The sequence below is a fragment of the Mya arenaria genome, chromosome 5, assembly GCF_026914265.1.
Source record: "Mya arenaria isolate MELC-2E11 chromosome 5, ASM2691426v1".
Taxonomy (NCBI): Eukaryota; Metazoa; Mollusca; class Bivalvia; order Myida; family Myidae; genus Mya; species Mya arenaria.
This window is the reverse complement of record NC_069126.1, coordinates 75,243,077-75,254,838: the sequence shown is the minus strand read 5'-3', so window position 1 is coordinate 75,254,838 and position 11,762 is coordinate 75,243,077. Positions and strand designations below refer to the sequence as shown.

At 35.9% G+C, this 11,762-nt stretch overlaps 1 protein-coding gene across 1 annotated transcript; it reads right to left on the bottom strand.

Annotated features, from left to right (window-relative positions):
- Window positions 1-4,043: 4,043 nt before the first annotated feature.
- LOC128235963 (uncharacterized) lies at window positions 4,044-10,617 on the bottom strand. Its single transcript, XM_052950748.1, has 5 exons — window positions 10,591-10,617; window positions 9,668-9,994; window positions 5,580-5,669; window positions 4,613-4,724; window positions 4,044-4,152 (listed from the first exon to the last, which is right to left on the bottom strand). The coding sequence occupies exons 1-5, from the start codon at window positions 10,615-10,617 to the stop codon at window positions 4,082-4,084; spliced, it is 627 nt and encodes a 208-aa protein (XP_052806708.1). The 3' UTR covers window positions 4,044-4,081.
- Window positions 10,618-11,762: the final 1,145 nt, after the last annotated feature.

The window sequence follows — 11,762 nt, the reverse complement described above, 5'->3', positions numbered from 1 at the left end:
AATTTATTAAGCTTATCAATTCATAGAAACATTCAAACTCTACAATTTAAACTGGATTTTCCAGTTAATGATGTCACGACCCCAAAACGAGGACGACGTAACGGGACATCGTTGATACCACGACAACATCAGACAAACAAAGCTGGGCATTCTCAATTATCAAGGATCGTTAGCTACTATATGCTGTAGTTTGTCTAGAGAGAAAATAGAAACGAATTTAATTTTCACTTGCAAAACACCACCACTGGTTTGGTTTATCAAACAGTACTCTATTTACAAAGCTTTTTTATGAGCATTCAAAGACGATCTCCACGACTACCTTTTAGGCCCGTGCTTTCCTTTCTTGTGATAGTTCAAACTATCTTTGGAGTTAAATAGTTGAAAGCATTCATTACAACTAAAGTCACTTTTAAGCTTATTATCATTAAGTGGGCAAATATTTTCATGCCTTTTCAGTGAAGCGTGTCCATGCAAGCTTTTCGAACAATATTTGCACGTTTGAAGAGTAAACTTGAGATGACTGGCACAGTGGAATTTATACGCCTTCTGTTGGTTGTAACCTTTGTTGCACACACTGCAGTTATACTTCATAATTAATAATTATGTTTGCCTTTCATATGTAAGCTCAAACCAAATCTGGAACGGAACGGTTTTTCACATTGTTCAAAGATAATTTCGGCTGAATGACTTAAGCGATCTGATTTCGGTAATGTCTCTTTATTTGGAGTCTTTTTTGGTGTACTAGTGCACACTGGCTCCTCTTTCTTATTTGGAGTACTAGTGTCCACTGGCTTCTTTTTATGGCGCTGTTCATGCCTTTCCATGTTAAATATGCGGTCTGTTGTGTAACTGCAAACGCTGCATTTAAATGTATTATTGCTCTGTCAAAGATTTAATGTTGTCGCCCAAAAAATGTCGGTCACCTCCTCCGCCCGAACCTCAAAACTGTCATCGGGAATGTCCATTCTCTGTAAAAAAACAACTTAAATCAATTCTTGAAATCGCATGTCTCCATTCAAAATACACGATTTTTGTGGGAAAAAGGCTTTCGTCAGTTGGTAGCTTCTATCCAAATCATTCAGCCTCAAAATATCATCATTAAATCCACATACACAACATACCGCTGTGCATATAATCCAAGGTTTTTCCACATTTGAAAACGGAAGTAGCTTATGTTTTATGCTACGTTAGGCTACCTCAGTGCATCATTTTGCTCCAACAGTTCGAGTCCGAGATGAAAGACAAATGGTCATCTGGGTTCTCTGGACTCAACAGTGAGGCATACAGACGTACAGCGCCAACGACTAACAGGTAACTGTGTGGGGGTGGACAGGGGACGGGGTACGATATAAGGGGCGGGAGGCAGCGGCGAGCGGGGGTTGGGAGCGGATAGCAAGTGGGAGGGAGTTGGGGGAACAAGGGGGAGGGGAAGCATAGGGGATGGAGTGGGGACCAGGGGGAGGGAAGTGGGGATTGGTTACCCCCTGTCCCCTTAACCAACTGTAGTTTGTAAGGAAAACATCAATTAATGCATGAAGAAATGATACCGATATTGTGCTCACATTATTTTTATTTGCACTCACTTTTAGGCGGTTAGCAACCGAAATGGCAGGAATGACAACCAAGTTTAAAAGTTACATTTGCGTAATATATCTTATTTTACAAAAATTAAATCGAAAAGCGTCTATTTTTTAACATCATACAGTCATTACTCAATATTTTGGGGATCAAGTCTCGGTACAGTTAATATCAAGTCTCGAGTTACCAACGAGCAAGAAAACAACAAGTCTCAGTATAGTCACCAACATATTCTGGAGGCCGTATCTTTGCGAATATTTCATCGAGTTTACTCAAACTTTGAAACTTGGATATTATACAACTGGACAAATAAATTGGTCGCTTCACTTTTTTGATTTATGACTCTGTAAAGACGATACGGGGGCCTTTTGTAACAAACGGCGAATATTTTTGAGTGCAATGCATAGTTTTTTGGTCATTTTTACAAATCTCTACAGTGTTATAGCATTTTCTAAATTTTCTGACCTGGGGAAATTATCGTCAGTATACAAAATCAACATAACAAGGTGAAATACGAGGTAGAAGAGCAAATATTGGGCTTCAACTTACCGCCGCAACGCTTCCTTCCGTCGCGAATACCGAAGACAGATGCTCAACTAGTGAGCAAGTTCCCGTGGTCGCTCCTCCACAGTGAACTTAGTGCTACTAAAACTAGACGGTATAAGGTCTCAGTGCTTTTAACTTATGATTTTTCAACGCTTTATACATTCTTGTCGAACAAGCGTTTGCTAAAGAGAAAACTACTTTTATAGCAGGTAATGATAAAGAACTTGTTTTATTAATGATCGTTCAGATAAATGTATATTGGACATGCACAGATGTTATTGAAGTATTCACTTTGGTACTGAATAATTATTTTCTATAATTTCGGTAAATATTTATATAAGCAAACACTAGGCGCTAATGCACCTATCAATATTTTGCCCCAGGGGGGGGGGGGCGGCGGGCAGACCCAGGGGAATTAGACAAGTTTTCCTTTTGGGTGTCTAATTCCCCACCCTGGAGCCAATACTTTTGTCTAAATCCCCATAGTGGGAGATGCTTTGTGTATCTAATGTCCCGGGGATAGATGGATGAAGGCAAACCTAGTGCCAATATTGCCAGATAAGCATTTTTTTCACCCGACATGAAAGAGCTAGAAGTCAGCCAGCCAGAAATGTCATCCAGATGACAGTTGTTTTATTCATTCCAACCAATGCTTTTTAAATATATGGAGAAAAAAGTTGCACCATTTTATCTATTCTGATGGAAAGCACATCAAAACGTTTCCCTACCTACTTCCTAGGTTTAATAAAACAAAACTTTATAAAATAAATGACTTCAGCATTACTGTTTTTATATTCAAAGGGATGACTACCCTTTGCTATATTTTGGAACTTAAAAAAGAATGTCAGAAAGTATATAAAAGTATACATTTTTAGAAAGGTCTCTTCAATTATTATCTCTGTCATGCAATGACAAAGTCAATAAAATTATTTGGATGTGAAGAGATAAAGTACACATTGAATGCGCCGTTTAAAAAAAAAAAATTGTCCTACAGAAAGGGGCAACCCCAACACATATTTGTTTGTCGCATTTCATACCTTGATACTTTTGCAATTTGCCTTTAAATGAATTTTATAACATATATTTGGAAATCACAGGGGATATAAATACCACATTTGGAGTAATAATGAAACTAAACCTCTTTTTAAAAAAATCAGTAACATGGTTCCCTCAAGCAAGAATAAATGTATAAAATGCACTAACAGTTTGGTGTATAAAAATGCACTAACTTTTTGTTGTTAGCTGGTTAACCCTTTTCTGTAGGCTTTTTTTTTGTTTTAAATGTTTTAAATGTTACAAATAGTTTGCATTCATTTTCTTATTTCTCTGTTCAGGAGCAAAAAACACCACTGTATTTGATATTAAATGAAAGAGCTTGAAGAAAATGTTTGTTTTGTTGTGTTTGTTTTTAATATTGTTGTGTTTTTTTGAGGAGTGTGGGGTGAGTGTTACGCCATTTTCAACATTATTTCAGTTATATCACGGCAACAGATTACTTTTTCATGATCCCTGGTATTTAAAACAAACCAGTACCAGGCCTGTCTTCCACAAAGCGACTTGAGTCGAGATCGTGCTCAAACTCAAAATTTCAATATCAAATAATGACCTCAATATTATTGCTAATAATTTTGTCTGCCTGTGAAACATGGGAGTTTCACAAGCAGACACAAATTTAGTGCAGTGGCAATACAATTGAATGAGATATCCAATGTTGAAATTTTAGTTTTAGCAAGATATCGACTCGAGATGCTTTGTGAAAGCCGTACCAGGCCAGTACATTTTTGAAAGAGGTCCACCAAAGGAACATTCCTGTGAAAACTTGGATGAAAGTGGGCAGTGATCAGAATAGCTCACCTTGAGCCTTTGGCTCTAGGTGATCTAAAAATAGACCAATCACTAGGATCAAAAATATATAGAACATTGTGAACTTCATTTTTTATTTTTATTTTTATTGTTTTTACATAATATATTCATCAAATCTTTTTGGTACCCTCCTCCGTCCAAACCTCGAAACATCTACCATGATATCTGAAACAGAAGTTACTCAATTAAGCATGATTTTATAGTATGCAGGTTGTGGTACCTGGGATAGATAATAACCATGCTTTGGCAGGAGTACATGGTGATTTGAGTATACAATTGCACAAAAGTAATTTATAAGTATATTTTGATTCCAGCTGTGTATTATAAAGGGTTTTATGTAAACTTAAAATATTTATACATACATAAAGTATAGTGCTGAATAGACAATACAACTCTTAAAATCTACATATCATGTACTCCTTTTGAGTAAAGTTTAAACAAAAGTCATTGCGCGGTTTAGGAGGAGTTGCACTGAAAAGATGTTATGGACATATTCCTACATAAACCCCCCCCCCCCCCAAAAAAAAAAAAAATATATAAAAAATTCTGACTTTTTGGGAGTATAAATATTCTAATATTATATGTAAAATATATAACTATTAAGCTGAGTAGCATGGGTACTCACTGTCTGGTGCACTCTGAGCCTGGCTATGGTTTGGGCTCCTAGCGGAACTTCTATGGGTAGTCGCAGTCGATGTGGCAGCACCACCAGGAGTTGTCTCTGTCCTCAACTCTTTCTAGAAAAACAAAGCTTTATTTAACAAGAGAGCCAATAGTCCCTATATCGCTAGCCTGAGATCACAATACAAAGACTTAGACATTCCCATGACAGAGGAGGAGCAACAGTATCAGTAGTTCCTTGTAGTACCGGTAGTTGTATGGAAACAAACATTCTGACAAAATACCAGTATGTTTGGGTGAAAAATGTGGCCTTTGAAGTGTATACAAGGTTTTACTAAAATTTGACCGAATACATAGTTTTTAACCCCACGCAACCCAAATTCAAACTTAGCCTACATTTCATGTAGACTCACATTTTGCCCGTATTTCATACATGAGGATTGGATGTTAAATGTGGCATGTAGAGAGTATAAAACGTTTTTTTTAAGATTTGACCTAGGGACCTTAATTATTCAACGTAGATGAAAAGATTTAATCTGAGACTTGGTAGAGGGTCACCCAAGGAAAATATTTTGAAATTCGACCATTGGTTCAGGAGTCATCTGAAGCAATTGCTATAAATAAAACCGTGACGACCACAACTACGGAGACCGTGCGATAACAAAAGCTTACCTAATAAGAAAACTAACTTTATTTAGTAAATTATAACATGACTTTACCAAACTTTTCAACATATATTTTGACAACAAATAAAACAAAATAGGTTGTTTTTAATTCTAATGGTAGATATATGGGGTGTTATGTTTGGAGGTGAAAAAATGCCATTAGAGTTCAGTTCCAGTTTGTACAGACATTCTCTTTACAATTTAAAAGTTTTCGATTTAAGCAAATTAGACATGTTAATGTAAAGCCACTTCTTTATTGTTGAGACATTTGTTCTTGATGTACCTGTCATGATGTGAATGCTTTACCTTTTTCAGAGACCGTGTCTCTGCAGCCTTTGCCTGGCCCCTTTCTCTGTTTGCAGCGACATTGTTGAGGTGCTCCAACCAAATGTTAACCTGTTTCCATACAAAATCAACATTTAATAAATTCACATTTATCAATTTGGAACAAACACCTAAATATAGCGCACATAGATTAAATGCACAAGCAACACATCGTCTATTTGTAACAAATATTTACACCAAGTTATTTTAAAATCCCTTTCTCCATGATAAATTTTAAGCCTGGCCAGCGCCATTGTGGTTATTATGTCCAGCACACCGAAAGCAGTCTCAACAAGAATCAACCTACAAATTTCAACATTTTATTTAGGGTCAATCAATATTATTTACCAAACTCTGAACGGTTTCCAATTCCCATTTGCCGTTTTTAACGCACAGTTTCTTGTATGGTTTTGTCAGTTTTTCCTTTGGTGTGGTTTTCTCCACTTCAGGTTCAGGTGCCGCTTCAAGTTTCTGAAAGATGAAAGTACTTCTAACCTGAAAATTCATTGAATAAATTCCGCACATTGAATTTAGAAATTATTTTCATAGAAAACAAATGTCTCTCCCCCCCACCACCCACACCCACACTGACATATCTTGGAATGTCCGTGTTAATATTCTGTAATGTTAGTTCTATTAAAAGAAACTAGAAAATGTGTCCGTAGGTTGGACTTAACAGGTTTAGATAAATACAATGCAGATCCATAATGATCCGGGTCTGCCGTGGCCGAGGGGTTAGTCTCCGACTTAAATACCTTTGTCCCTCACTGCTGTGGGTTCGAGCCTCGTCCGGGGTGAAAATCATTATGTGAGGAAGCTTTACCCGGTTGCCTGTCCGTGCAACTCTAGACGGGTTTCTGGGGTCTTCATCCACTAGTTATTAGCCGGGCGTTGCGAAATGACTGAACTACTGTCGAAGTGATGTAAAGCCCAACAAAAACAAAACAAAACATAATAATTTAGTTTTGTTTGTTTTTATCTCCATTGCTTTTTAGTGATTGGTCAATGTTTTTGAGTTCCAATTTTGATAACATAATAGAATGCAAGCGCGATGACGTTGACGTAATTTTGTTGGTAAACAAGTGACTTGAAAATAACGTTGTAGATCTATACCATATTGTTTTATTATTCACTGCTTTTAACCCTTAATTATAAGGAATGAAGATATTTTTTTAACTTTGCTTCGGGGTTTCATAGTATGTGATCAGGTTTTGGATTTCATACCTCGATGCAAAGTTAAAAAAATCTCTTCATTCCTTAAATGAATCTTACCCGTTTTTCTGAAAAGAGCCCTTGTTTCAGTTTGGCCCTAAGAACCAGTTTTGGCACCAACTCTTTGAATAATGTGTCATCTTCCACCACTGCCAGAAGCCCTTGGCCATCTATGTCATTCTCTGGAATAGACACAAATGCAATTTAAAAGGTTGCATGTACAGTTTTGGTATCATTCTGAATCAGAACACTCAATAATGACAATTCTTTACATGAACAAATTTACGGTTTTAAGATGTGAAACAACATTAATTACCTGTAACCATAATGACAATATTATAAACAGAAATGAGGAGAAACTGTTAAACTGGCTTTTAATTGTTAACAATTGCTAATTAAATGAGATATTGCTTGCTTTTCCAAGTTGAAGTGTTTAATAGCCATCGGACATATAAAGTGTCATATATAAACAGAATATGGATCCTAAACTTAAGACATCCACCTATGATCAAAATATCAAGTATATTGACAGCTAGAGCAGATGAAATCTTTGTTAGTTCTCTGTAACATTGGTCAAATAAATTTTTACATGTAAGCCATGCCATGTGAATAATAATAATTAAACATTATAAATAGAGTAGTTAAAAGTCCCATACAAGCATTAAAGAGTTGAAAACAGATAGAGACAAGTCCTGGTTTGTAGAAAAATCGTTATGAGTGAAAATGAGACTGTGTACATTTGAATTAACTTAGTCTGCTATTTGCGGCTACAATGATAATTCAAACAGCTCGGATCCAGATCAGACAGCAAGTCTGATTTGGATCAAAGCTGTTTGACACTCAGACAAAAAGTTCAGTTGTTTTTGTTTAACATTGGATTATGTTTAAAAATTGTAACAGCATTTGTATGCAAAAAAGTATGAACAATTCCAATCGGAAACCGTACATTAATGTTTAAACTTATCTCCACTTTTCACGGCATAAATCGGCTCTATGTTCGTGTTTGAATTACAGAAATTGGCTTCAAAATCGATTTAAGAAATATTAATTTAGAATACTAATGATATTGAACAGTACCAGATGTCTACAAGTCAGAAACATACGTTGATTGGACGTCGTATTTCTGACATTATGAACGCGACGTTGTATTTGTGTCGTGACGAACTAAGCCTAAAAAACAACGTCGGTATGACAGGATGATCATCATATTAAATGTGAAGCCGTTTTGACATTGAAGTTAAGTTGCCAACGTCACACCCTAGATCCTACCTAGATCCGATGTTGTATCAACGTCTTGTGTTTGCTAGGAAGTTTTAGTCATAAAAGTGTATGATTGTGTCACGTTGACTCCCTCAAATGGACAGTCCACAACTTTGAAGCAATTTACGTAGCCAATTTTTGGGGCAAAAATTGCTACATTTTGTAAATACCCAGAAAAGTTGCTGGCCGCTGGCGCTTCTGCAGAGCATTCAGTATGACAAGACAAGTTAGCAGACAGAGATAGTTTTTAAAAGCATGCTACAATATATACCATTCATATATCAGAATGTAATTAGTATCTAGCTAAGCAAGGATAGGATTAATGTACATATATATAAAAAAATAAGGCAAAACATGTGTTTCAGCAGTCTGCAACCAAACAAATCCGCACACAGGTAATTGTGGCTAGTTTACAAAATTTTGTGTAGATGGTTTCAATTCATTTTCTCTTGAGACTCATTGAGTTGGACAGGTAAAAGTATCATGATTTTTTATTTCTGTCAATTCTATCTGATGTGATGAGGCCCTTTTAATGAGATCTCATCACCCTTTTGTCACCAAAAACATGCATATTTTTTATTTTTGACCTGTAACCTCTTAGTGTGTGTGTGACAAAGTACAAAGGAGACGACAGTTAACGTCTCAGGGTGACCTTGTCAAACCTTTTAGGTAGGGATCTGGGTGGTGTCTTCATTTTGGAAACATAAATGAGTTGTGCCACATTATTTGAAAATTTTCACAATGCATGACTAATTTGCAGTCCATAAAATAAACAGATGGATGTATATACACGTTCAATTGTATTATTCAGTGCCTCCCCCTATATATTTGTAAAAGCTTTAGGAGTCCTGGACATTTTCATTAATAAGAAAGTATATAAGGTCAGGTTGCTCGAAACACAGAATACTTTGCACTACTTTTATCACACCATCACCATAGCATACAGTACTGAAATATTTTGCTAGTATTATACCATTTGTGAGTTCACATTTAATTACCTTTTTGTTAATATATAGTTGTTGCAGCATAACAAAAAATCTGAAAAAAGATATCCAAAGAAGCGATTTATTCTTCTTATGGGCATAAATGCATAAATATTATAATTACGGGGCTATTAAGATTAATACCCTGCTACAGACGTATATTTAGGGCGGAATATCGAAAACACTGCACAAAAAAGTGTATTAAACATCGAAAATTGCAATAATATTCTATGATATAGCCAATTACAAGGGCAGGTAATCCAAATATGAATGAGGTCAATGAGTGGGTCTATAATGATAATCATGTTAATTATTTTCAATGAAAAAATGACCGTTTGTCATATTATAACATTAAAATTTCATGTTATAATATGACAAACGGTCATTTTTTTAAAAACCCTCTCCCTCATATAGACGCTTTTTTGACGAGACTGCAGCAGAGGGCATTTGAAAACATAGTGACAAAAGAAGAAATTGATCAAAACGGACTTTATGTCAAAATCGTAAAGGACAGCGCGCGCAAAAACACATGGCAATAGAATGGAACTTTAATACGATATGCCAAAATAAATTATAGTAATGATGAACATTTCCTGTTTATATTTAATACTGTACCTTTAAATATGGTTGTGAGATCTTTTGAGATGCTATCCACCCATTCACACATCTCTTTAACTGAGAAGGATGAAACGTGTGAAAGTTTGTCCGCCATTTTTTTAGTGCGACAGTACAGTTGTCTAAACTCCGGGTACCGGGATACGAAATACGGTTGTCTATACAACTCCGGGTACCGAGATGTAAAATCCGTCTTATGTCTAAAACCCGGGACCCGGAATTATTCGGCGTGTCAAATTCCCGCCTGTCGGAAATTGTCTTCTGTCTAAAGTCCCGTGTATGCCCGCCGCCCCCCCCCCGGGGCAAAATATTGATGTGTGTGCCAATCTGAAAATAGTTGGTTTAAAGGAAGTCACAAACAGCATTTAGCATTTCTGTACACTGCGAGTTAGACAGTACATGTATAACCTGCCGTGAGTTAAGTTTAGGCTAACTACATGTGTTAGCGGCCAACGTTTGCGAATCGGTCTCCTCTTGCAGTCCATGCACTGCGGTGCGGAAACAAAAAAAAAAAGTTTAATTACATGAACGACGGTTCGCCTTAACATAAAAACGGCTGAGCAACTTAATAAATAAACATGTCACTTGCGAATATATATGTTACTTAATATCTATGCCTACGACCATAACGTTTGTTGGCTGTTTCCAAACAAAACCAATCCCTGAAACCTGTGTTAAAGGTATTTTTACTTGCATTAATATTTGCATTAACACTCGAAGAAAGGATATGTACAGACTGTGAACGAAGGCGGGTGTGATTTCAGTCTAAACCCACAGAATTCATCCAACAAAAGTGTATCACTCAAAAGAAACTCTACAGGAATGTTTTCTTTTTATGAACATCTAGACGTTATTATAATAATATTAAGATCCGGTGACTGTGCGGGCCAAGATTTCGATAAACTATTTTTCATTGAGCCTACCTTCACGATGTACTTGGATGTTGTCATGCTAAAATAGTATTAAATGTCAGGCAATAACATACCACTTGAATTTTCTTCAAATATCTCTTCATATTGCTGTACATTAGTATTTCCGGTTATTTATCCACAATGCCAAAACTCTAGCCCAAAATCAAAACTTGTAGTATGTTTAGCTACTTTTACTTTGTGGTCTTCTCGTTTGATGTACATTGACTATCGATTCATTTTATCTTTAAAACAGATACAATTGTACTACGAGGTATGTTAAGAGTCCCCTTAAGATTCTGACATTGTAATTTCATTGTTAAACACACATATGGCAACAAAGTTTTGTCTCACAACTCAATTCAAATATACTGCAAACCAAAACATACAAAAACGTTGCTATCCCGAGTATATGACTCAACATATTTTAAGGAATCTTCCAATGTATATATACTATTAGGAATATGTTAACTACTTACGTGACATTAAAAGGGGAAGACGCACTGTCGTAATTAGCTCGAAATCATGCCTCAGTGACAACGAGTTATTTTATCACTCTACTGCATAACTTTTAGGACTAGTTTGTGAATAAATCCACATTAAACATAATCCCTTACATGCAAACTCAAATTACTGAAATAAAACACTATAGACTCTTTACGGGTGGTTTCAGATAAAACTACCGAAGTAAGCCTAATACCGCCTTTTATTTGGTTAGTTAATTTTACTACTAAATGCTTGGGATTCATTTTGTGTCTCTTTCTGTTTAGCTGGCCGAAGTACCTTGGAAAAAGGCTTAAATGAATAAGACGTGTAAATCAAAACATTGCCGTATTCCCATCAGAATGACCCATTATCACATTGAGGCGTTAACAAAGTGACGTTATCTACGTGCGATTTTTGCATATAATAAGAAATACTGATTGACACATTATTGGGTTTACCACGCTTTCCATTTTTATTTATTTTAACCTTCAGCTTGATGAAGTGATATACTTTTATGATTTTCGTTATTTTTATGCAATCGACTCTCTTACATTGATAAGGCCAATGTCGGTAATCTATTTTAAAAATGCACATACACTAAACACAATTTCTAAACGTCCATTTTATAAAATTGTTTAATGTATCGTCTTGAAATTTGAACCTACAGCGTCATATTGAATACTCTATCATATTTTTATATA

Bases quoted from the DNA above. Each gene is read 5' to 3' on its own strand.
- LOC128235963 (XM_052950748.1), bottom strand. From the start codon at position 10,617: ATGACAACATCCAAGTACATCGTGAAG. The intron at 4,725-5,579 runs GTAAAGCATTCA...TTGTTTTTCTAG, and splicing joins AGACACGGTCTCTGAAAAAG to AAAGAGTTGAGGACAGAGAC. The intron at 4,153-4,612 runs GTGAGTACCCAT...CTTCTGTTTCAG, and splicing joins GGCTCAGAGTGCACCAGACA to ATATCATGGTAGATGTTTCG.